The sequence below is a fragment of the Ornithorhynchus anatinus genome, chromosome 9 (genome assembly GCF_004115215.2).
Source record: "Ornithorhynchus anatinus isolate Pmale09 chromosome 9, mOrnAna1.pri.v4, whole genome shotgun sequence".
Classification (NCBI taxonomy): Eukaryota; Metazoa; Chordata; class Mammalia; order Monotremata; family Ornithorhynchidae; genus Ornithorhynchus; species Ornithorhynchus anatinus.
The window spans coordinates 43,208,706-43,235,927 of NC_041736.1; the positions used below are offsets into that span (position 1 = coordinate 43,208,706).

General features: G+C 41.1%; 1 protein-coding gene across 3 annotated transcripts in view; it reads left to right on the plus strand.

Moving 5' to 3' along the window:
- The window catches only part of KIF16B (kinesin family member 16B), a 212,348-nt gene that overhangs the window by 156,089 nt on the left and 29,037 nt on the right, over positions 1–27,222 (plus strand). For all 3 annotated transcript variants that reach the window (XM_029072600.2, XM_029072601.2, XM_029072602.2), the window contains 2 exons: positions 4,487–4,576; positions 26,231–26,314. In XM_029072600.2, coding sequence (XP_028928433.1) covers positions 4,487–4,576; positions 26,231–26,314 — 174 coding nt within the window. The remainder of the gene's footprint in view (positions 1–4,486; positions 4,577–26,230; positions 26,315–27,222) is intronic.

The following is a 27,222-nucleotide window of genomic DNA, read 5'->3' on the forward strand; positions in this document are numbered from 1 at the left end:
CTCAGCATTTAAGTACTTGCAAATCACCTACAGCACTTGTGTGCACTGGGATGGACACCAGGCAGTCAGATTCTCTGTGCCACATGGAGCTCACAGTCTTAGGGAGGAAGGTGAGGTATGTTATCCCCATTTTACAAATCAGTACACTGAGGTACAGAGAAGTGAAACAACTTGCCCAAGGTCACACAGTTGACAAGAGGCAGACCTGAGATTAGAACCCAGGTTCCCCTATTCCTAGACCGCTGCTCTTTTGCTGCTTCCAAAAGCCTTTCAGTTGCAGCAAGTTTAGCATGCAAAAGGCATGTAGTTTAACAGCCTTTAGTTCGGTTGTGGATTATTTTACAATAACAAAGGATTTTTTAAAAATGACAACTGTGGTACTCCTTAGGCACTTTTATGTGCCAAACAGCATACTAAGCAGTAGGGTAGATAAGATAATCAGGTCAGACACAGTTCCTGTCCCTCATGGGGCTCACAGTCTAAGATTGAGGGAGAAATGCAAATGCATCTGTTTCCTGGGTTTCAGTACAAAAACAAAGATAAGCATTACATTATTTTATCCTCAGAAGAATTTAATGTTTCTGGCAGCTTTTCTTTAGTGGTCGGGTGGTTAATTCCTTGCAATTGCAGTCCGCCCAAGTAATTGTCACTTTCTCCTTGCACTAATTTTCAGTAATTTGGTCTTTCCTCAAAGGTGGTTATAGGTCTCGTCAACTCATCAATTAGGCAATCCCTTCAGGTATACTTGAGGCCTGGCATTGCAAAAGCTTCAGTCTGAGCCTGGCTCCTTCCGACCCTTAGGGTATCTGGGCAGGTCAGCCACTCCCTTGCTGAGGAAAACTATGCAGCCTCTGAAACTCCTATAACAACTCCAGGAAAGCTTCCCAAAATCAAAAACCTTAGGCCCAGGGCAAAAAAAAGGGGAAATCAACACACCTCCCTTGACTCTTGACAGATGGGAACTTGATACCCATCCCTATTAGCTGCCTTAACATCTCCCACCTTTCCCCTCAACACTCCTGCCAAGATAGGGAGGCCGAGGAAGGTGACACTCTCGGTGTTGGGAGCCTCTGACTTCCCAGACAGCCTTGGAGGAGAAGACCTCCCTTCTCTTGCACATCTCTCTGTCGTCTGTGAGATCCAGGGCTGTCTATGACCCCCTTCTCTCCAGCGTTCTGTGAATGTCCTTGGTGAGTGACCAGGACCCCTTTAAGGAGGAAGTGTGGAAGGGAACTTCACTGGGGATCCAGATCCTCAGATGGCTCAGGTTGCCATCTGCCATGTTTGTGCCTGTCTGTGCCCCTTGTTGCCTCCTGGGGTTGAAAGAAGGATTCCAACCACCCCACAACCCCGACACACAAGCTCTCCCACTGCTTCCGCACTCACCTTCCCAGGTGGTTCTGCTGTTCAGGTCCGCTCTTTGTCTGACTTGGCTTTTAGTCCGCTCAAGAGCTCAGTCCTCTGCCTCAACCCATTGTTTTGTTCCGGACACAAATGTCAGGCTGGTGCTCTCAGCCTGAAGCAGAGCCAGCCAGGTTGGTTGGCAGTATCCATTGGAACTCTCTCAGAATTTTTTTTTAATGGTATTTGTTAAGTACTTACTCTGCACAAGGCACTTTACTAAGAGCTGGGGTAGAAAGAAGCTAATCAGGTTGGACACAATCCACATCCCAAGTGGGGCTCACAGTCTTAGAAGCAGCATGGTGTAGTGGATAGAGCACGGGCCTGGGAGTCAGAAGGTGGTGGGTTCTAATCCCGGCTCTGCCACTTGTCTGCTGTGTGACCTGGGGCAAGTCACTTCACTTCTCTGCCTCAGTTACCTCATCTGTAAAATGGGTATTAAAACTGTGAGCCCCTTATGGGACACGGACTGCGTTCAATCTGATCATCTTATATCTACCCCAGGGCTTAGTACAGTGCCTGGAACATAAGTGCTTAACAAATAACCTAATTATTATTATTGTTAATAATAATTCCCATTATATAGGTGAAGTAGCAAGCACAGAGAAATGAAGTGACTTGCCCAAGGTCACACAGCAGACAAGGGGCAGAGCAGGATTAGAACCCAGCTCCTTCTGACTCCCAGGCCTGTGTTCTATCCTAGGCCAATTGTGTTGGCGTGGTCAGTGCAGATTCCAGTCAAGAACTATTTTCTCTTGCCCTATGCAGACATAGCCAGTATGGCATTCTTTTCCCTGTTGTGAAAGAGACTCACCTCCAAAGACTTTTGAGAGGATGGGAGACAGGTGGTCCTCTGTAATTATGGAGGGTATAAACCTGCCCTTCAGAACTCAGGTGAACAATTGTGGAGCAATAATTGGGAATAAGTATTTTTTATCCAATAATAATATATCAGTATTTAAATACTATAAACCATGCACTGTGCTTAACACTGGAGTAGATGCTAAACAATCAGGTTGGATACTGTCCTTGTTCCACTTGGGACTCACAGTTTAAGTTCTTCTTAAAGAGGAGAAGAGATTTTTGACCCCCCATTTTACTGATGAGGAAACTGAAGCACAGAAAAGTGAAGTGATTTACCTAAAGTCACAAAAGAGGCAAATGGCAGAGCTGGGTTTAGACTCGAAGCCCATGTTCTTTCCACTAGGTCACTGCTTCCTCCCTTCTCCTTCATGTCTGAAAGACCACCACTCTCCCCACATTCAGATCTTTACGAAAGTTACATCTCCAAAAGACCTTCCTTGACTAAACTCCTTCTGCATGGCCTCTGTACGTGGATCTATACCTTTTAAGCACATGGTATTTACCCCCCTCCAACCCCACAACATTTCTGTACATATCTGTCATTTATATTAATGCTTGCTCTGTACATATAAGCACCCAATAAATAACAGTCATTGATCAATAATAGGCAAAGCAAACCTTTGCTTCTCTAGATCGTATATTTTTCTTGCTATTCTTTGGTAAAAGGCAGCTCTTTCTAGTTGTCATAAAATCAGGCACCTCTTTTAGGCCTCACTGTATTGCCAGGGAATATCTTGCAGTAGCTCAGTGTATTGAGCGCTGTCATAATCTTCATGTGCTAGAAATTCTACAAGAATTCACAGTCTGATGTTTCCCATGCACTAACTGCTTTGCTTCATAAATTTCCAGTTCATATATGCCGATAGATGGCATTGCCATGATTCTAAGTTTGTGTGCTCCAATGTTATGATACCCAGGGATTGCTGGAATTTTGTCTTCTATTCAGTTAAAACTACACCCTTATATGTAACTATGCAATTATTTATACAATTTATGCTGTTGAAAATCTGGTTGAAGTATTTCTGTGAATTTTTCTGGAGTTATTTTTCCTGGTCCTATTTTTATTCATTGAGTAAGAAGTTCCATTTTCTGTGCAATTATCTATTACTGCAGTTATTTTCACATCACCAGTCCTAGGAGATTAACTGTGTGTGCATCTCTGTTATTTAGTCTGCTTGAGAGGTTGTGCTACTTTCAATAAAATGTTAAAAGTTGTCAACAACAGTATTATTGTATTTAGGTTAGGATGTACTTCCAGTCCATAGTATTATATTTCCTAAATGAGGCAGAGGTTGTCACCATCTTTCACATTTTGAGACAATGCCAATGCGAATCAGTTTGGTTTTTTTTGTTTTTGTTTTTTTTCTGGTATATGTTAAGCACTTACTTTGTGCCAGCAACTGTTCTAATCCCTGGGATAGATACAAGCTAATCAGGTTGAACACATACCACGTCCCAAGTGGGACTCGCAGTCTTAATCCCAGTTTTACAGATTAGGTATTAAAGGCACAGGGAAGTTAAGTGACTTGCCCAGAGTCACACAGCAGGAAAGTGGTGGATCCAGGATTAGAACCCAGGTCCTTCCTTCCAGGCCCTTGCTCTATCCAACACTTGTTTAGGTCACCATGATTTTCTGGTGGTAAAGGGGGCTCTTTGGTGAGAATGGTTTGGTGAGAATCATTGGTGAACCGTGAAGGCGCCTAAGTGTAATGTTGACGATGATCCCGAAGTTCTAAAATGCAAGAGGGCAAGGAACTGGACAACATTTTGGGAAATGTTAACAGTTGTTATTCAGGCAATAGAGATGAGCCTCTCTTAGGTAGTGCTACTTGTAAGTTCGTAGATGTGGCGGTTTGCAGATGATGGTGCGGATTTGTCCAGAGCATGAAGTGACTAGAAATGAATTGTCTTGCCTTAAACCAAACCCCACTGTGTTTCAGCTGTCCCCTGAAATATCTCATATGAGATAGGATGCAATCTTAACTGAAGTAATTTATGTGCTTTACGAAACAAAACTTTTTACTGTAAAGTTTCTAAGCAAAACTGCCAAATCGGTGATCTGGTAACGGGGATATCTACGTGAGTGTGTGTATGGCTGTATGGAGGCGGTATTCAAAATTAGAGTTTTAAAGAAATAAATGCATAATGTAACCTTAGTATATACATGAAATTCATTATTCTTTTGAACAGTATTAATTCTAAGTGTATTTTCTTGGCCTAGATTACTGTCCTGGATGAGACTTGGACTGTGTTCCGGCGGTATAGTCGTTTTCGAGAAATGCATAAAACTTTGAAGTTCAAACATCCAGAGGTAAGTTTTTTGAGGAATAAATTATCTTGGAGATTTTTTTTTTAAAGAACTGAGTCTCTTTTAACCCTATCTTTTAAGTAACAATTTCCATTAGTGTTCCTTCTCACTTCTTCAATCTCTACCCTTCAAAGTCTCCTTTCCCATAAATGTTGCATTTTGGATCATCTCCCCTAGATGTTTTAGGCATTCACCAGCCTGGAAGTCATGTCTAACCTGCTACCTCCAAGTTGTTCTAAACTGCAACTGAGATCTGTTGAAAATAAGATGATGATAAATTTAGTGATGCCATGTCTACATAGTTCTTTTTAGTTATGAGAAGCAGCGTGGCCTAGTGGCAAGAGCCATGGGCTTGGGGGTCAGAGGATGTGGGTTCTAATTTCTGGGCCTCAGTTACCTCACCTGTAAAATGGGGATTAAGACTGTGAACCCCACATGGGATAACCTGATTAACTTGTATCTACCCCAGTGCTTGGAACAGTGCTTGGCACATAGTAAGCGCTTAACAAATACCATCATCATCATCATCATCATTTTTCTCTTATAAGATGGCAAAAATCCTGGACTTCCTTTTAGATAGAATTCACTTTAGGGTTGGGAGTTAAAGGGGTTTGGGGGAAGAAGCAGGAGGGCATGTACACTGCGCAGAGCGCGTAGTCATGGACGAAATCATTATGTTCCCACAAACGTGCAATCTGGCAGACTAAGCATTCTCTAATTATAGTTCCTTTAGCAACATATTCAGCGGTACACAAAATCTTACTTGGTTAACATGAGACTTTTGAATTAAGGAACTGCAGATACCAGTCTGCTCATTACTGCTGGGGGTTTTTTTCTTTTTTTTGATGGGTATTATAGAATTTCTTTTTACAGTCTGTTTTTAAATAAGTATGTATGTTCCACTTCACTAGAGCAGGCTTTGTGCTCGTTCCAAACTAATAAGTCACCACTTCTATTTAAATTAGTGCATTCCCATGTAAAGAAAGGGTCGCTATTGGCATTGGGAGATAATCCATATGTGCCATATAATTATCCTATTTTTATCTGTGGCAATACTTCATTCTTCTTTATTTGCTGAACTATTTGATAGCGACTCTACCAAAAGTGATTAACTAGCATCTTATAAGAAAGATTAGCCAATAATGGAAGAATTTTCTCTCAACTCCCAGAAAGCCCCATTTTCTGTTTTGTGTTTCCCCTAAGATTTTTGAAATGCTGACCTTAAATGAGCGATTTTCTCCAACGTTGAGGAAACTATTTTGGGGTGATATGAAAGAAAACACTCCATGAAATTTCTGTAATTAAGTTGCCTCAATAATACTTCATTAAAAATTGAAGAAGCTAAAGTTATGAGATATAGACCAATATTCCCAAGAGGCTGCATCAAACACAACTGCATCAAAATTGGGTTGTTAATTTGAGATATATTATGTATGTAACTCACCCTTCCAACTCCAAATTAATATTGACAATAAAAATGGAAAATATGATGCACATGCTTAATGTACATAGGGCTGTGTTTTTATAAGTGAGCTTTGCAGCTCATTAATTACTTGGATATGAGTTACTACATCAGTGTTTTAATAATTTGCAGATCTTGCATTTTGTTTTAATGCCACCAAATTCCCAACAGGAAAATATTGAAAAAGTGACTTATTGAAACTGCAGGGAAGCTAACATTTCCAAGGGAGAAAATAAACTATGCAGTATATTCTTTTCCTCGGCTATCTAGACACATAAAATAGTATGGTGGATATTGACAACTAATGAATTTATCCTATTGTAATATATTGCTAAAATGACAATGTCAGTGGATTATAAAGTTTTGGCGATCAATGAAATAAGAATGCTTGGCACTGTCAGTGGGAGCTGCAGTTTGTCTACATGAATGAGCCCTATTGCCTGTAGTGGGTAATCACTTTGTGGTTGTATAATGGGCACTTAGGAAGGTGAATTAATACTTTGAAGCCTCTGAAAATCTATTTCATGCTATACAGTTGTAGTGACAGGAAAGAATGACTACAACTCCCTGAGCACATAGTATGTTCCAAGTTGAACCTTGGATATTATTATTATTGTAATATTTATAAAGCCTTGCCTAGTAGTCAGAAGTTCTGGGTTCTAATCCCACAACCACCACTTGTCTTCTGAGTGACCTTGGACAAGTCACTTAACATTTCTGTGTCTGTTACTTCATCTGTGAAAGGGGGATTAAGACTGTGAGCCCCATGTGGGACAGGGACTTTGTCCATCCTGGTAAGTTTGTATCTATTCTAGCACTTAGTACAGTGCCTAGCACATAGTTAATACTTAATATATACCATTAAAAAAGGGATAGGGCAGTGGCTTAGATGAGCAGAGTTCTGGGTTCCAGCGTTTGACCCAAAGATCAAGATCATATATTTGAGATGTCTACCAACTACAGTCACTACTGAGCTGAATTGAATTGTCATTCAGCTAAGAAAACAGGTCGGACAATGGTGTGAGCTTATTGAAGGCAGAGGAATGGTCTAGATACTCTCTAGAGAACCCTTTTAGCTCTTAGGTCTCCAAAGAATGCTCATCTTCTTGAGATTTATTTCATGACCTTTCACAACTCCAGTTTACGGTTCCTGGACAGCTGTCATTATCACAAAAAGGATCCACCAGTCCAAAAAAAAGCATCTGAAAGAGATACCAAAATATACTCCAATCATTGAGCATTTTATCTCCAAGAGACAGAGTTCTGTTCACCTCATTCCACCATGGAATTAAGCTCATTTCTGTAGAAATCAGCAGCTACTCTCACCTCCTCATTGATTTACAGTTTGTAATTGCAATTCAACTATAAGATATCAGGTTCCAGAGCAACTCAGAGAGTTAGCATTTTGGGGGTTCAGATGGTTATGATTCGAATGTTAATTATAAAGTGTTAGTTTTTTTCATATAGGGTAACAAATTCAATTAGCAGATGTTTTATTTCAGAATTTTGAACAAGAAGAAAATGTAAATGAAATGTGGGTCATAAAAATGATATGCCTAAATGTTAACTTTTAAATATCACTGAGCAAGTTCTTGCAGTTCTGTTTCGGAAAGCTGATAAAACATTGCAAGCAAAAGGGTAAAAGGAAGTTTAAGAATACAGAGTCTTAAAATCTGTGGTATGCATGTAGTAGAAAAGAGCATGTTCATTTCAGCCATAAGGAGCGTGGATTACTAAACAACTTCATATTATCATTATTTATTTGGTCTGTGATAAGTACCTTTCTGATTTTCCAATTCTAGAATGAATCTTTGCATTGAGAACGGTGGTAATTTTACAGTGCAGGGCCCAGTGAATCAAGTGTTTCATTAGTGAACCTTAAAACCAGAGCAAGGAAAATCTGGTCTGGGCAGAATACAGAATCTGAGTCCTCGCTTCCTTTTGGGAGCCGGTGTCAGTCACTGACCTAAGTGATGGAACAGACCAGGACAACCTGGATGTCCTGCTGCTGTCTTAAACTCAGCCAGCTCCCAAATCCTCTCCTGCACGTAACTTAGCCGACACAATGGTAACATCTCCATCCTCGCTGTCTCTTGAGCATTGGGATTGGGTACCGTGGCATTATCCTGAACTCTTCCCTCTCCTTCAAGCCCCGTATTCAGTCTTTCCCAAATCCTGTCAATTCTTCTTCCAGAACATTTCCAGAATCTGCCCTTTTGTCTCCATCCAAACATCCACCACACTCATCCAGATAATCAAAGATATTTATCTAGGGCTTATTTTATAGAGAGCAGTGTACTAACTGCTTGGTAGAGTAAAATACTTCAAAATGAAAGACATGTACCCTACCCACAGTGAACTTACAGCCTAGAGGGGGAGAGAGATATTGATATAGGTAATGGTTAATTAATTATCTTACAGTTGATTAACTGCATCAGCCTTCTTGCAGACCTTCTGGACTGTAGCTTCTCCCTTGTTTAGCCCATACTTTATTCTGCTGCCTGGATCATTTCTCTAAAACACTGTTCTGCACATGTCTCACATGTGGGTAGGTAACTTGTCTCCCATTATGTTATTGTACTCTCCCAAGTGCTTACTACAGTGCTCTGCACACAGTAAGAGTTCAGTCAATCAGTGGTATTTATTGAGCACTTACTTTGCCAGAACACTGTAGTAAGTGCTTGGGAGAGTACAGTACAAGAGAATTAGCAGAAATGTTCCCTGCCCATAAGGAGCTTACGATTGATTGTTTCCTAAAAACCCCTTTTGCCCATTTCTCTCTGTATCAGACAGATGCTCCTGACCATTAGCTTCAAGACACTCAATTATCTCTCTCGCCACTGCTTATCCTCTCTTTTCTTCCACTACAAGCCAGCACACACTCTTTGTTACTCACTTTTCCTTGTTCTTATCTCTCCTGCTGCTGACCTCTTGTTCACATCCTCCCCCCTGCCTAGCAGGCTCTTTCCCTTCATCTATGACAGATCACTGCTCTCCCCATCTTTAAAGCCCTCTTGAAGTCACCTCTCCTCCAATAAATCAGTGGTATTTACTTTGTGCAGAGCAGTGTCCTAAGCACTCGGGAGAGTTCAATGCAAAAGAGTTGTGAACATCATCTCTACCCACAAGAAGCTTTCAATGTAGAGGGGGAAAGAGGAGGCCTTCCTAATTGATTTATAATCTCCCCATTTTATATCCCCCATCTGCCATTTTAGCACTTCCACAACCCCAGACATTTAGTACTCACATCCCCTGGAGCACTTAATATGGGAGATGTTTTCTTCTATTATTTCTTCTTATCTGGGTAATTCATTTTAGTGTCTGTCTCCCCTGATAAACCCCTTGAAGGGGGGGGTGGTCATGTCTTCTACTTCTTTTGTACTCTTCCAAGCACCCGTAGTGCAGTGCTATGCAAGCAATAGGTGCTCAATAAATATTACTGATTGATTGCTTGTGGGGGAAAAAAAAGGTTGTGGCTGAAGAGAAGAATGATTTGCTAGCAATAAAAGAAGGTCTTGGGTAGCAAAGGAGTGAAAGATGGAATAAATAAGTTTGAAAGGTCAGGATATCCAGCCGCTGTTGGTCTGTGGACTAGTTTCTCAAAGAAAGGAACTGAGCTCCTATCTTTCAAGAATTTTCAAGGAAATTAGGTTAGGCATTGAGAACAGAGATTGTCCCCAAGAAGTTTAGCTGCCCAGTTCTCCAATTACCAATGCAGAAAAGACCACTGCTTCTCTTGGGAGGCTATTCAGTAGACAGTAGGAGCTTTTTTCACATCAGCATGAGAGAATAATTTTCCCATTTCTTTCTGGCTATTAAAAAAAAAGTATATTTCTGTTCCTCTCCTGAGAAAAGTGTGATTTTCTCATTACCTTTTAATTTGCCTTATTAACCAATTTTTGTAGTTTGCCCTGAAGCTCCTCCAAAAGGCCTCATGTTGTCAAGTGAGACTTGTTGTTAACCTTTGTATAAAAGAAAGGGTGTATTTTGGATTATCCCTGTGTTTTGAAAATGCCCCTGGACAAAAACACAATATGAATAATATGAAAGGCATCAGAACTTTATGTGAGTGGAAGCTTAACTAGACATTAGGGTTTTCTGTTAGCCCCAAACATCTTATTGAATAGAGTGGGTCTTTTAAAATTTGGAGTTCTTCCCCCCTTTACAGAAGTCCAATGAGCTGGATGCCAAACTACTTTCTTAGCATCTGATGGTTTTAATTTTAGTGAAAAGGAGTTGGGCAGAGAGAGAAGGACACTGATATACCTAGGGTTTCATAGTTCAGAGGACATTGTTTTCCAGGGTTGTCCAAGTTTTAAAAGTGATTGTAATTATTACGAATATTTAAATTACAACTTTTTCCCCCCACTTGTGATCTTTGTGTAGTTTAGAGATTTTTACAGCTATATTTGTAATAATAAGACTAATTTTTAAAGCCATGAGATGCTAAGGAAATAGTTTGGTGTTCAGCCTTTAGGACTTCTAGAAGTCAGCATGATGGCTCCGCCAACAGGTGGCTCAGAAATGCCAGTTCTTTTCTTAACCTCAGTTTCTGCAACAGTCCAGTTGGTTGGGAGAGGAAAGCAGTTTCCTCTAAGAGAATATGAGTCATAGAATTTTGGTGGAGGACCTGTGCTGCATTAGGGCCAAGCCTGCTCCCTGGCACGTGACCAAATGAAAGCCAGCCCAACTCCTGTGCCTCCAGAGAGGCCCTGGTCCAAATAGTTTGACTTGACATTACAGAAAAGCATAAGAAAAAATCATTCACTTTGACACTCTTCACACCAAAAAGGGTGAGGTGGCACTCATTCTCTGGCCCCATATGCTATTCCAGAATGTTCTTCCCTGTTCCCACCCCTCAGGGCATTTAAGTTTCAGGGTAGGAACAGTTTCCTGAGAAAGCATTGCCAAATATTGAATTGGATTACGACAAAAAGATGTGGAAGCCCCTTCTCTGGCGTTCTTGTAAAATGAAAGGATTTTCCATGTGGCTGGGTTGGTTCAGATAGAATCCTGCCTGAAAATAGGACATCCTAACCAAATCTGAAACACAGCTGCCAAGTGAATTTTCTTTACTCATACATCTTTAGAGTTCAAGAAACATGCCAGAAACATCCTCTAAGGACCTTAAAAGAATGCAGTGTAAGTTTATGGATCTCTGTATGTCCTGAAAGAGAAGCTTTAAGCTGCCATATTCCTGAGTTAGAAGTGTGCAAGATATGATGATCAGAGGGGATAATATTTTGAAAGCTCTACGAGAATTGAAAACAGTCTGAGCAAAGTATTCATTAGATGCCACTTTTGATAGCCCATTGTGGATTAAGGTAAACATTGAAATGGCAGAAAAAAGAGGAAAGTGAGAGGTCATTTAATTTGTGTATGAGCTGGACCTTCACTTTGTGTTCAGTTTTTACAGTGAGCCATTTCTCATTTTATTTATTTGTCAAGTAATTCCCCAGAAGCAGCAGAAAAATAACTATTGACCTTGTAATATTTTAGACTGCAATTCGCCATCCATCACTGAAGTCCATTCTAAATGACTTTACAAACCACACTCCAAATTTAATATCAAAATTACAGACCTTCCCACCCTATAAATTATAAATAACCCAACAACAGAAAAAGGAAAAACTTCTGAATAACTTTTTTATGCCTAACATTTACTCGATAAGAACGTGGAATCATCAAGCCTCAAATGAGCTCACCATTTTCCCTTCTTCAGTTGTGGACAGTAGGTTTTGCTCCCATCAACAGAGGGCTGTAATCTGGGCTCAATTGCCTTCATTAATATGCAGGATGCTGTTTGCGGGTCCTGGATATCAGTTTTAATGTGGAAATTTAGACTGTGAGCCATGTGTTGGACAGGGACCATATCCAACCTGATCAACTTGCATCTATCCCAGAGCTTGGAACAGTGCTTGAGACAGTAAGCACTTAACAAATATAATCATCATCATCCACCCAGGCCATCTCTCCATTTCTCCTGGAGAGACCTGAATTTCAGTCAATTTCCCAGGAATCTTCAGGATCAGAGAGAGCCCCTATTCTTTGGTCCATTATGGGGACCAATCCTGACCCAAATGAGTGGGTTAATTAATGTTGATATTTGTTAAGCGCTTACTATGTGCAGAGCTCTCTTCTAAGCACTTGGCGAGATACAGGGTAATCAGGTTGTCCCACATGAGGCTCACAGTCTTAATCCCCATTTTCTAGATGAGGTCACTGAGGCACAGAGAAGTTAAGTGACTTGCCCACAATCACACAGCTGACAAGCGACTGAGCCGGGATTCGAACCCATGGCCTCTGACTCCCAGGCCCGGGCTCTTTCCACAGAGCCACGCTGCTCCATTGTATTCTTGAGAAGCAGCGTGGCGCAGTGGAAAGAGCACGGGCTTTGGAGTCAGGGCTCATGAGTTCGAATCCCAGCTCTGCCACTTGTCAGCTGTGTGACTGTGGGCAAGTCACTTAACTTCTCTGTGCCTCAGTTCCCTCATCTGTAAAATGGGGATTAAGACTGTGAGCCCTACGTGGGACGACCTGATTCCCCTGTGTCTACCCCAGCGCTTAGAACAGTGCTCTGCACATAGTAAGCGCTTAACAAATACCAACATTATTATTATTATTATTATTATTCCAAGCATTAGCCCTTAGACTTTGAGCCTCATGTGGGACAGGGAATGTATCCAGCCTAATGATCTTCTATCTATCCCAGTACTTAGTTAAGTGCTTGGTACATAGTAAACACTTCACAATAGCACACTTGTTTAGTAAAGTGCTCTGCATATAGTAAGCACTCAATAAATACCATTGATTGAATGAATAATTTGAAACTCTGTACAGGAAAGAGCCAAACCAGTGGCTCTGGTTCCCTATTGAGGGATAATATTTCTCCATTCTGTTCTCCACTTTTTCAATCAGAAATATAATTAGATTTATTTTTTAACATCACAGAAGAAAGTGCGAAGATTAATAGCTGGCCATAGATTAGACATGAAATATTTTCAGCAGTTACTTGGTTTTCTTATCCAGTGATAGCTCCTAAATGGGAGTGTCTTCCGGGAAAGCCATTTTCCTTTGAAGAGTGTTTCTGAAACAGCTTTCCCACATTTGTAAAAATGCAGGAATGTACTGCCCAGAATTCAGGGTCACCTCCAGTAAAGTGGGGAGTACTCCCCTAGGACCATTTCCTTTTTCTACAGCATAGATATCGCCCCTTATAACAATATCGGAAGTGCTGTTGAAAATGGAAAACTTCTAAAGCAAAGGCATTATTGTACTTTACTGTATTGTGCTTTATTACAAAAGCCTTCAAGAAAATCTTTTATGGGATTAAAGTGCTTAGTATGTATCAAGCACTGGGGCAGATACAGGTTGGTCAGGATGGACACTTCCCGGTCCCACATGGGGCTCATATTCTAAGTAGGAGAAAGGAGAGGTTTCAAATGCCCCAGGAGAGGTTTCAAATGCCCATTTTACAGTGGAGGAAACTGAGCATAGTGGAGTTCAGTGACTTGCTTAAAGCCACCCAGCAATCAACAGAGCTGGGATTCGAACCCAGGTTTCGTTACCCTATTTATTTTGTTAATGAATTGTACATCGCCTTGATTCTATTTAGTTGCCATTGTTTTTACGAGATGTTCTTCCCCTTGACGCTGTTTAGTGCCATTGTTCTTGTCTGTCCGTCTCCCCCGATTAGACTGTAAGCCCGTCAAACGGCAGGGACTGTCTCTATCTGTTGCCGACTTGTTCATCCCAAGCGCTTAGTACAGTGCTCTGCACATAGTAAGCGCTCAATAAATACTATTGAATGAATGACTCCCAGCTCCATGTTCTTTCCACTAGGCCATGCTGCTACTCTATTTCTCAAATCCAGACTTTCCTCAGTAGACCAAGGGTGGCATTTCACCCTTTGATCAGAGACTGAATCTGTGGGGATCAGTTGATTGTGGAGATTTTCAGATCATTATTCAAAGTGGACTATTTAGAAATGTTGACTGCTGAGTAAAGCCATGGCAAGTATTTATCCAAAGTTAATTGGCAAAATAGGACCCCCATGGACATTAATTGGCGTAATGGATTCCTTCTGTTGAGCCTCTTTGCCAGTATAATTAGTAATTGAATGTGTGCCACTAAAAATTCCATTAACGTTGTCCTCAGGATCAACATATGGCTGGGTAAAATGAAAGTGTTCTTCCCTTGGGTGATTTCCTGTTGGTGATTGGCAACCCTTTGAATTCTTAAAGAGAGAGTCGAGGAAACTGGAGATGTAGTGTTCACATTTTTCCTGAGGGAGTCGGGATTATGTGGTGTGTTCGAGAAGCAGCATGGCCTAGTGGAAAGAACATGGGCCTGGGAATTAGAGGCTCCGGGAGACAGAGAACCTGGGTTCTAATCCTGGCTCCACCACTTGTCTTGACAAGTTGCCCAACTTTTCCATGCCTCAGTTTCCTCATCTGTAAAGTAGTGATTAAAATTCTACTCTCTCCTAATAGACTGTGACCCGCCATGTGGGACAGGGATGGTATCCAACCGGATATGCTTGTAGCTATCCCAGCACTTAGAGCAGTCCTTGGCACCTAGCAAGTGCTTAACAAACATCATAATAATCAATTAATAATATGGACGGTTAGGTCAGAGTGGAAATTCCAAAAAAGTCTTGCCCACTCCTATTCAATCATATTTATTGAGCACTGACTGTGTGCAAATTACTGTACTAAGTGCTTGGGAGAGTACAATATAACAACAGACACATACCTATTTATATTTTATGCAATTATTGCGGACACTGTGTGGCTAATAAACTAGTTCAATTACTTCAAATAGAAGTTCTCAGGGTGCTTTTGTTTGAAAGGACTGCTTGGAACCTGCTCTGGAAAGACATTCACAAAAAACATTGACCAACTCAGGAGCTGCTCTGCAAAGTTAACAGAGTGCTTTGAGCAGATTAGAAGCCTGAAAAAGACCGAGGTTATTCACCAGCCAGCATCACAGCCACCTGATGCTTAGCCACATATTTTCTTTGCCTATGCAGGTCACTAACTCCTGCACTCTGGGCAAACTGACAGGCAAAATGCAGAAATTCAAATCAAGAAGCTACGCGTGTCCCTTACAGGGTTGGAAGGCTTTAGTGTAAATACCACATCGAGCTGCAGAGCAAATTAAGGCTAGAGAGCAACTGTGTCGAATCTTCCATGTAGTCGCAAAACCCTGGGACCTTTGGCTTCTTAAACATTTTCACCAGGGTCACTGCATGTTTTCCACTTTTAAATTCCACAGAAGTAGTTGTACTAACGGTTTTTATTGAATATTCTCTGGGTCCAGTGCATGATTCTGAGTGCTTGGAAACATACAATAGAAGCCTAAGGTGTATTCCTTGCGCATGGGGGCTTAACTCTGTAAAGGATCACTAACAATGAAGTCCTAGAAGGTCTCTTGTCAGCCAGTGTTTGTGATGCTTGTTGCACTCTGAGCACTAGCCCTTATTAGACCTGACCAGGTGGAGATACACTGTCCTTGAGACTTGAAAGTAGGAGGCAGTGATCCAGTTGACTGCTCAAGTCACGCTTTCCTACCTGTCATCTGGTCTCCCCAACTCCGGAAACATCAGTGTGGCTACTGCTGAGGTGGTTCCTGCCGTCTGTGTGTGAGGTCTTCGACCCTCGATGGCGTCTCAGCCTGCATGCCAACAACACTTCCATCCTAACCAGATGAAATCAGATGTTTTCAAATTATCCTATCAAATATGGAGTAGTAATTCATTTCTCTGTTAATAATTGGGCCACTTTATTCCGAAGAGCTACTGCTCTATACCTATAACAAATCATAGTTGGTGGAGTATTGCTTATTTGTTTGCAAGTATATTTCTCAGTGGCAGCTGTTCTTATAAGTCCCTGGGATCTGCCATTAATTTTGAGTAGCCAGAAATACTTCCGTCTCGTCAGCCGTAAGAATTATGGCAACCCTTTGATGAGTTTTCATTATTAGCATTTCTCAAAAGCTGCAGAGGTTGAAATTTACAGCATTAGATGGGCACAAAGGCAAGGATGCTTCATGAGCTGCCAGATGACATTTAGGTGAGTTGGTATGCAAAAGGCAAGTGCTGTCAGGATGGGCTGACTACAGAAACAGCAATTGAGAATATTTTTCTCTACTCTGTTAAAGTAGGGCATTATTCAAATAGTCACACGTTATACAAGTGAATAATATTAGAGGTTTGTAGGAGGGAGATGCATACTTCACTTTTATCAGCACCACAAAATTAAACAAATGTTTGTCTTAGGTGTCTAAAGATGCCTTGACTTGATTAGTTGTCCTCATTTTTCTTTTAAGTGATTTAGGAATTCAGTTGATATCGTTTTATTTTTATAGATTAATAAAAGGTGGGTATGAATTTTCTTTGCTGTATTTCAGTACAACAGCTGCTTATAGCAAAAGAAATATTGGTACTATTTTTCCAATACTGTTGTTACCCATCACTTTTGACACCTTTAATATTATATCTAGGTAGTGTAAAAAATAGATTTGAATAGGAACAAAGCTTCTAATGAAAATAAGGTTTTTGATTACATTTAATTTGTCTTAATGGCAGAACATTGAGTGAATGATCTAAAACGTAATAAGTGTTCGGTCACAGCTTGTTCTAGGTTCCTCCCTAAATTAGACAAGGTTTAGGTTATTGTGAAGTTTTAAAAGGTAAATTAACTATAGGATTAGAGGTTCATTCCCTTTTGGGGTAATTAGGATCTCTTTACAGTGTCAAGGGAGAGAATGTTGAACATTATTCAAAGACTTGCAATACTAGAAAAGATTTCCATTTTTTCCCCAGAGAAATAAGAGATTATTAAAAAAAATTGCTGCCACTCGTTGGTAACTCTCTGACCTTTTTGAACTTTTGGATTGCTCTTCTTGCAGATTAATTTTTCAGTTTGAAGATGAAAAACTTTGTAACTTTCAACTGCAGCAGCAACACATAAAAGATAAAGAAGGGAAAATAATAATATTGATATGAATTGTGGTTTGTAAATGCTTACTGTTTGTCAAGCACTGTATGAAACACTGAGGTTGACCTGATATAAGCAAATTGGATACAATTCCTGTCCCTCGTGGAGCTGACAGTCTGAAGGAGGGAGGAAGGTATTTTAACCCCATTTTGCAGATGATAATGATGATAATAATAATAATAATGTTGGTATTTGTAAAGCGCTTACTATGTGCCGAGCACTGTTCTAAGCGCTGGGGTAGATACAGGGTCATCGGGCCGTCCCACGTGAGGCTCACAGGTAATCCCCATTTTACAGATGAGGGAACTGAGGCACGGAGAAGTTAAGTGACTTGCCCACAGTCACACAGCTGCCAAGTGGCAAGGGCCGGATTCAAACTCATGACCTCTGACTCCCAAGCCCAGGCTCTTTCCACTGAGCCACGCTGCTTCTCTAATGATGATGATGGTATTTGTTAAGCACTATGTGCTAGGCACTTGACTAGCGCTGGATACAAGCAAATTGGGTTGAATACAGTCCCTTATCCCACATGAAGCCCACAGTCTCAATCCCCATTTTACAGAGAAGGTGGCTGAGATGTGGAGAAGTGAAGTGATTTGCCCAAGGACCCAGAGCAGACAGGGGACAGAGCTGGGATTAGAACCCACGATCTTCTGACTCCCAGGCCCGTGTTCTATCCACTAGGGCAGACGTTAACAGTGTCACAGAGAAGTTAAATGACTTGTACAAGGTCACACAGCAGTCAAGTGGAAGAGCTGGCATTAGAAGCCAGGTCTCCTGACTCCCAGCACTTGGCTCTTTCCACTAAGCCAAGCAACTTCTCACTGCTGCCTTTTAAGGAGTTGGGACAGAAATAGGAGGAGGGATATGGAGTGATGGTTAGCGGAGACATAGGATCCAGGTAACTTTTTTTTTTTTTGGATAGAGGAGACAAGAGCATGTTTCCAGGCAGAGACAAAGGAGCCATTAGAGTGTGAGAGGTTGGTGATGGTGGTCAGGGAGGGAAGATTAGGAGCTAGCATTTTTAACAGTTGATTGATTTAGGAGGTGAGAAAATATAGTAGTATGAATTTAATCTCTCTATGTTTAAATATGTTTGATTTAGCCTTTCCAATCTACCAGTTTTGAGAATAACATAGATAATTCATTAAGTATCTCTTTTGGTCAAAAAGTGCTAATATCTTCCCGATTTCTAGTTGTTTCTTGTGTTTCCTAGGCTTAATAAAATTTTAATGTTGCACTGTGAAGCCCATAATCCAAAAATTACACTTTTTGGCACTGATCTTGTAGTTAACATATTCCCCACAAAGATCCCATATTTAACCTTGACATATCATTTTCCCACAAGAACTAGCATCAATTCACAGGTTCTCAGAAGGAAAATGGCAATTAAAGAATGAAATGTATTTTGTTTTCTTAGACATACTATTTTTCCTATTCTTTTCTATAAATCGTGAGCACTGAATATGAGTCTTTCACAACTGTGTTGACCGAGCACCACTGAACAGAACACTAAATAGGGAATTTATCAGGAATTACAAAGGAAATAGAAAACACTGGCCCACACCTTAAGGCAGCTTTCAATCCAACAGTTATCTTTATGGGCTGTTTATGCTCAACTTTCCTAGTCTTTAATAAAAATAATAATAATAATGTTCGTATTTGTTAAGTGCTTACTATGTGCAGAGCACTGTTCTAAGCGCTGGGGTAGATACAGGGTAATCAGGTTGTCCCATGTGAGGCTCACAGTCTTAATCCCCATTTTCAGATGAGGTAACTGAGGCACAGAGAAGTTAAGTGACTTGCCCACAGTCACACAGCTGACAAGTGGCAGAGCTGGGATAGTGCGTCACTTGCAAAGAGGAAAATATGTGCTGCCCAAGTTTCCTACAATGGAGGGTCATTAGTTGAAGTTTTGTATTTTCGTCGTGATTATTATTTCTTTCCTTACCCATTTTGGAGAAGTTTTAGTAGTCCATGTCTTGTTCACTAGAGGAAACAATGTATAGTGTTACTGCAATTAAGTTGATTTATTGTATATTTTAGAAACCCAACTTGAATTGAATTCATATTGTTGAGCGTGGTAGTCATAGAGAATAAAGAGCTTCCCTTGGGACATCAAATTTGGGGGCACTTTGTTGTATGAGCACAAGCAAGAATCCATATCAGCCATCCGGGGTTTAGTGCTAAGTCAGGAAGATATGGAATTAGGATCCAAGAATAATAATAATAATAATTGTGGTATTTAAACATTTACTATGTGCCAAGAACTGTGCTAATCACTGGGGTGGGTACAAGTAAATTGGGTTGGACAAAGTCCCTGTTCCACACGGGGTGCTCATCTCAGTTACAGATGAGGTAACTGAGCCCTGGAGAAGTGAAGTGATTTCCCCAGGTCACACAGCAGACAATTATCCAGACAAATATCCAGGAGTGTTTAGGTCCCAGCTGTCAAGGCTACCAGAGGCCCAAATAAGAAAGCATCAAAGTTGGGATATCATTAATTCCAAAGATTAGGAAAGGTCACAGTACTAAAATCAAAGTTTCAAGGTAATATTTATAGTCACTGTTGGGTCCTTGTGGTCAGGGAATATCTAAGTAGGGCTGCCAACTCCTCCAGAACTTCAGTGCTCTAATGCACTCAGATAAGTCTTGTCGCTGACCCCTCGCCCACATTCTCCCTCTCTCCTGGAACTCCCTCCCTCACCTTATATGACAAATCAGCACTCTCCCTGCCTTCAAAGCTTTATTAAAATCACATCTCCTCCAAGAGGCCTTCCTTGATTATGCCCTCTTTTCCCACGGTCGGTTTCCCTTCCGCATCACCTGTGCCCTTGGATCTGTACCTTTAGGTACTCGATATTCACCTCACGTTCAACACTTATGTACATATCCATAATTTATTTTTCTGTCAGTCTCGCTCTAGACTGTAAGCTCTTGGTAGGCAGAGAATGTGTCTTTCAACTCTTAGTACAATGGTCTCTGCACACAGTAAGCCCTCAAATACCATTGATTGATTGATTTCACAATAATGTGGGTGCCCACAATGCTTACCCTATTATGGAAATAAGTATGTACTTTGGGGAGCACAAGATTTCATTTACTTTACTGTTCAAAAACTCAAGTAAGACCATTTATTTTAGTAGTGTCTGGAAAGGAAATTTAAAACAGTCTCTCTTTCTCTCTGTGCAATCTGTCATAATACTTCTTCTATATAATACTTTCCACTACTTTGGCTTAAAAATCAGGGAAAGATCAGAAGCAACCTTTGAAAAACGAGGCATATTAGAAACTCAGAGAAAGGTGAGAAATGACCAGTTAACTTAATGTTTTTGATTTTGTTTTCTTTATCCTTCAGGTGTGTGAGGGACAGAAGCAAATGATGAGCAAATAATTTCAAAGGAGAGGTCTAGGGCAATTTACCAATTCTTCTCATGGTCTAAACAATTTGTTCTAGGCATTCTTTTTCATACAGTAACACTTCCAGCAAAAAAAGGGGTTTTCTTTGCAGGCATAATTAGCTGTCCTCATCCCGGGGATGTTTTGATCTTGGGGAAAATTGCAGACTTTTTATATTGAACACTTTTATAGTTTAACACTTGGAATAGTTCACAATTCTGAACTGGCATCCACAGAAATACCTGTTTGTTTTGCTTGCTTCTCCTGCTCATTGAAAAATAATTACCTTTGCAGCTGGTAATTAGACGTTTAAGAAAAATCTTTTGTCTACAGCTTTAGGTGTTTCATCTAGGAACTCGAATACAATAATTGTAAATGGAGGATTCACAGTCTGTACCACGTTTATATTTCTGTAGCAAAACAAATTCATGTTTGGCTCTATCAGCTATGCTTGACATAGTAAGGGCTTCGCAAAACCCACAACTATCATCATTACCATCATCATTCATATTATCATCATCATCCCCTCTAGAATGGAAGCTTGTGGGCAGCGAATGTGTCTAACAGCTCTGTTGTATTGGCTCTCCCAAGTGCTTTGAACAGTGAGCGCTCAATAGATACCATTGATTGATGACCGTATCATACACATAGCACATAGTACAGTGCTGTACACCCAGTCAGCTCTTTATAAGGACTCTCCCTCCCTCCTCTCCCCTCCAACTTTTAGACTGTAAACCCAGTGTGGACAGGGATTGTCTCTCTTCATTGCTGAATTGTACTTTCCAAGCGCTTAGTACAGTGCTCTGGACACAGTAAGCCCTCAATAAATATGATTGAATGAATGAATGAATGACCACTGACTGATTGGCTCCCCCAATGCATTTCTTCCAGGCAATTGAGTCTGATTTGGTTGGCTGCAGTCCCATCTCTGTCACCATCTGCTTCCACCCCCACCCAAAAAAGCCAAATAAAGATGGCGGAAGGCACAGTTGCGGCCTCCATAGGTTTGGGCTTGGTATCACAGAGGTGGAGCCATTAACTTCTTGTCCTCCTCCCCATTCTCCCACAGCTGAAGGACAGGAGAGGCAGCTGCAACTAATCCATTCTCGCTTTTGGAGCCTGCAGATAGAGCCAGGATGACGGCTATTGATTGACTTTGTGGGCAGAAACCAGTCCCAGGCCCAACCAGCCCGGGGACTTGTGGGGCTCCCGTCATCCTCACAGGGCTGCAGGAACAGATCCCCAGCCCCAGAAGCTATGAGGATGGCCCATTGCTGCCCGTTGGCACCACCTGCCGCCAGGTGCAGTTGAGCTGAGGAGTCCCCGGAGGATGAAGAAACGAAAGAGGGTGAGAGGGTGGTAGAGCACCAGGGAGGGCAACTTAATTCAGGGAGTGCCTCCTATGTGCAGAGCACTGTACTGGACACTTGGGAAAATGCAATGGCAGTATTAGCAGTATTTAGTAAGCTCTAGTGGATAGAGCATGGGCTTGAGAGTCAGAAGGTCATGAGTTCCAATTCTGACTCTGCCACTTGTCTGCTGTGTAACCCTGGGCAAGTCACTTCACTTCTCTGGGCCTCGTTACCACGTCTGTAAAATGGGGATTAAAACTGTGAGCCCCACGTGGGACAACCTGATTACCTTGAATCTACCCCAGTGCTTAGAACAGTGCTTGGCACATAGTAAGAGCTAAACAAATGTCATCGTTATTATTATTCTGTGAGATATCTTTATTCCCATGCTCAATTTGGAAATCTGGGATACAAGGTATGTAAGGACTTTTACAGGTCATCTGTAAATGACCTGCAGTAAATCTGGGATAGAGTAAAGTGTGGTAGCTGGGCCTCCACATCCCCATTCTTTTCAACCACACTCTTCTCTAGGAAAATTTTTCCATTTCATTAGAAGTGATGTGTTGGGGGAGTTGGATTTTTTCTATCCCTTCTTGATGAAAGGTGTAGAGGGGAAGCCAAAAATGAGGGAAATTAAATTCCATTAGGAATATTTACAAGTTATTGTTTTGTTCCTTCCCTGATGTTCACAGATCAAGGTTACAGACCCTCTAGTAGTCCTCATTCTAAATTTTACTGCCAACACCACGTCTGAGTTGAAAAGGGAAATGCTACCTTTGCCTAAAGAAAAATGAGTTTGCTTACTTCAGCCAGGAAACGCTTTTAACTTGCTACTCTGGCTAAGAGTGAATTTGCTCACTCATTTTCCCCGGGAGAAAATTGAACACCTCGTCAGCCACTTAAAAAAAATGATCAAACCACCAAAACTGTAAAAGGTGATTACCAAGCACTTTAAGTTCCTGACATTGGGCAAGGGAGCGGGTGGGATGTCTAATAATTCAATAGGGTATGAGGTTAAATGACGAAATTTACATGCCAAGAAAACAAATGTTAGCACAACACATCACCTCTCTGACATATGAACAGGGCTGTCAAGAGTTGTTGGAAGTTAATCTGTTCATTTGAAGCCCAATGGCGATAATAGTCGCTTGCAAACTGCCTTTTTTTTCTGCCCCTGCCCCACTGGTGGTTTCCCACCCTCTAGTGTTAGAAAAATGGAGCAGTAGGACTGCACTTCTGTTTCTAGCTCCACTGGTCCACTTCTGCGTGATTTTACAAGCTTCAAGTCCAAAACGTGTAGTTCGTATAGTCTTAAGTAAAAGCACCTGCAGAACTCACTGCTTTTGATGCAGTTATTCCTTCTCTGCACCACCTCTCCCCACTTCCTCCTCCCTCCTCCCTCCCCCCACCCCCAACCTCTCATTTCCCTTCTTAACTCTCTGGTTTGTTCGTAAAGCCTTCTGTGACAAATATATACCAAACTAGCTTTAGGCAAAATCTCTGCAACAAACAGATGGAACTGATCCAGATATGACTGAATACTGCATCCGTGGCCCAGTTTCACACTTACAAAATCTCACTTTTAATTAGAGGTCAAGTGCATTACGTACTCACTTTTAAAATATAGTAATTTGTATTAGCTTGGCTACATTAATACAGTGACATATAGAACTGTCCTCCAGGCTTGAAGTTGACATTACCTGTCGGTGAGATTTTAGCCATGGGCGCAGCTGAAACTGAAAAGACTAATGCATAACAAAGTCTCTTCCACACCCTGCAGATGTAAAGTCATTCTTTGCTGTGTTATGGTGTTCAGAGCTCCTGGCACCACTTTTCATTTTGCTCCTTGATATCTATGATTTTTTGAAGCCCCAGTTGTAAAAACGCACTGTTTCCTCATTGCCTTACACCAGTCTGGTGTCTCTGACATTTACTGCTGCACTTGTGCCATTATCTATAAATTGTGTTTCTCTGAATATTTTAGAACAATTCTTCTGCCCTCCTTGCTTATCAGGTCCTGTCCATGACTATACAGAAGCTGTTTGGGTATCTTGCTCTCCTCCCTTTTCTTCATACTTACTTCCCAGCCAAGTTGGTTTGAGGCATAAATTACTTCAACCCTGTAGCCTGACTGGCATCCAGAGTCTCATTTCGCAATACTGTCTTTGCATTTGATGATGTGTGATACATTGGAAAAGCTAATTAGGATGTGGAATCTGGGAGAAATCCATGCCTCTTGCATGAAGTTGGATATTTCTGTTCTTCAGTAGAACTTCAGCTAGGGCTGGCTGCAGATCAACTTTTAAGAATCAGAGAACCTGGGTTCTATAACCAGCATGGCATAGTGGCTAGAGCATGGGCCTGGGAGTCAGAAGGTCATGGGTTCTAATTCCGGCTCTGCCACTTGTCTGCGTGTGACCTTGGTCAAGTCACTTGTCTTGGCCTCAGTTTCCTCATCTGTAAAATTGGGATTAAGACTGTGAGCTTCCTGTGAGACAGGGACTGTGTCCAACCTGATTATCCGGTATTTATCCCAGTGCTTATAACATTGCCTGGCACATGGTAAGTGCTTAACAAATGCCATAATTATCATTATTATTATCAGCTCCACCATTTGCCTGCTGTGTGACCTGGGTCAAGTCATTTAACTTTTTTCTACCTCATTTTTCTCATCAGTAAAGTGGGAATTATATTTAGGATGGGAGGCCTATCTGTTACAGGGACTGTGTCCAATCTGACTTAACTTGTATCTGCATCAGCTATTACTGCAGTGCTAGACGCACAGTAAGCACTTAACAAATACCACAAGTATATTTATTATTATTCAGAGCCCTCCTCAAATCACAGCTCTTCTAGGAGGATTATCCTGATTCACTTTTATCTCCCCATCCTATTTTCCCCATAAAACCACTTCAATACTTCTCTGTCACCTACCTACTTGAATCATCTCCCCCAAAGCCCTTAGGTACTCACCTCAACTTCTCCTCTACCCCATCACTTCTATATTTAAATTCTGTTGTTTCCTTCTCCCTGGAATTTATTTTAGTATCTCTCTCCTTTGCTATATTCTAAGCTCCTCCTATTTGTAATTCATTTTAATGTCTCTCTCTCCCAGTAGTTTTTAAACCTTTGAGGGCAGGGATGGTGCCTGCAAACTCCATTGTACTCTCCTGAGCATTTGGCACAGTAGCTTGCACAGAGTAAGCCATCAAGAAATACCACTGGTTGATTAGTAGATTAAGCAAATGTCTCAGCAGAGCTGAGACTGTTTAAAAATGTAAAAGCACCCAATCTGAGTCAGAGAGCCAAATGTCTGGAGTCAACTCTTACTATGATTTGATCTTTGGCTTTCTGCCATGTTGGCATCACACTATCCATCTCCCAAGAACATGATGACTTTCTTAATTTGATTTTCTCCTTTCTTGATTTTCCTGCCTTTCTGGTTGCGGGGGTGGGGGGGAGGGGGCGCAAGTTATTTAAGAAGCAGTATTCAGTGAAAGCATGGAGCTCTACATGAATGAAAATCTTTCTCTGTGTAGGGATTCCCAAGTGCGGGCTGGTAGCAATTTAAGCTTCTCAGGTTATCTGTTGCTTTTTAGCACTTTCCTAATTCTGCAGAGTAATTGATTATCACTTGCATTTATTGTGTGGGCAGCTGGACACTCACCAGTATATGATCGATCGATAGAGTGGCTTTTAATGGTGTTTTTGGCATATTGAGATGAAAGAGTTTCCCAGCAAGTTACATTATATTCTCACCTGAGCATTCTGGTCCCTTGTGTCCACACCCTGCAGCAAAAAGTTGAAATAAAACCAGACCTAGTGCACAACCCCTATTTTGCCCTAATGATTATGAAGGTGGTATTTTCTACTGTGACATGGCCATCTATATCATTGTAGAGTTGATAAGCTGATAGTAAACACTGGTCAGCGAATACATTTAGTAGCAGCCACAGAGTCCTGGTACACTTCTCGAATGTCTACAGTGTAACAAAGGCCATGTCTTCTGTGCCCCAGAGCTGTATAATGCCACACTGGAAGTGCCAAGCTAACCATAATCTCTGGTAGATTTGGAAAGTTTCTGGCCAGTAGCTTGTCAGTAATGGAAAACAGTGAGATGCCTGTGGAAATTATTATGACAACATTCTTGCCTTTCTTTTTGAAAACAGTGATAATAGACATGTGCAGGTACATTGAATATGATATTTTTTGGCATGCAGTGGAGAGATTGAACTAATAATTTTCAGTTTGATATCCAGTATAACAGAAGGGAATTGTCAGTATTGCAGGAGGCAGGATAGCTTTACAACATTTGAAAAAGAATAATGTGGACCGAACTAATTTATATCACATCTCTTATTGTGATTACATTGAAATTTCCACAGTTTTTAATGTTCAGAAAAAAAATTAAGTATATTAATGCAGCCTCTTTCATATGTTGCAGCTGGCTACTTTGGAATTTCCACCAAAGAAACTCTTTGGAAACAAGGATGATCGCGTGATTGCCGAAAGACGGTATAACCTAGAGGTAATAGTATCAACTTCTTCATTATCTTTACTCATGTAAGAAAAGTCCCATCTGATTCACCAAAACCATTTTATTCTTCAATGAGAGAAATTAAGTGGATTACCTGTACGTGTAAAAAATCACTGCTTCATTTGATGCAGAAGGTAGCAGCAGTAGTGAAATAGGCTTATTGAAAATGTGTTTGCACACATATCCTGCCTACTTTGAATTTTCTTTCTGATAAAATTTTGCAAGTACCTAGGGCAGAGTAGTAACTAAAGGGAGGCAGGTTAATTAATGGTGCCTAAATCCTGGAAAAAGCAGTTCTACTAGGAAGATTTGGCTAGGGACAGGAGTGGAAGGAGAGGACAGAAGGAGTGGAAGGGAATGGGGAGGGATAGATATTATTTTGTTCCTTTTGTATTTTCCTTTTTTCTTTTTTTTTCTGACCTCTTCATCCTCGTCAGACTGTCAAGACGGTGCCCATTTCCAGTTCGTCTAAAACATATTTCAGGGCCTACAGCAATACATACCCACCTAGTAGGTTAAATACTAAATCCTTCTCTAAAGCTTATGTGAGAATACAGTGTACCCAGCTGCTAGCAAATGACGTACCCAAACTATAATTCTATCAAGAGGAATCCCCCACTCCACCATGATTTATGAAACCCAGAAATGGACCAGCAGAGTCTCATGCTGTAGAGTTTCATGGGTCACTACCCCACCAGCCATCTAATAATGAGTGTTGATGGTTTAATGGGAATAGAGTGTGAGAGTGTGGATGGCTCATACCAATGCATCACCAGTCCCGGACAAACAAATGTTCTGCTTACAGCGAGAGCCCTTTTTTGTACCCTACCCTATTCCTATGTTAGGCAGCCCCATTCTTATCTTTTTGGCAGATTTTTTTTTTTTACGTTATTTGCTAA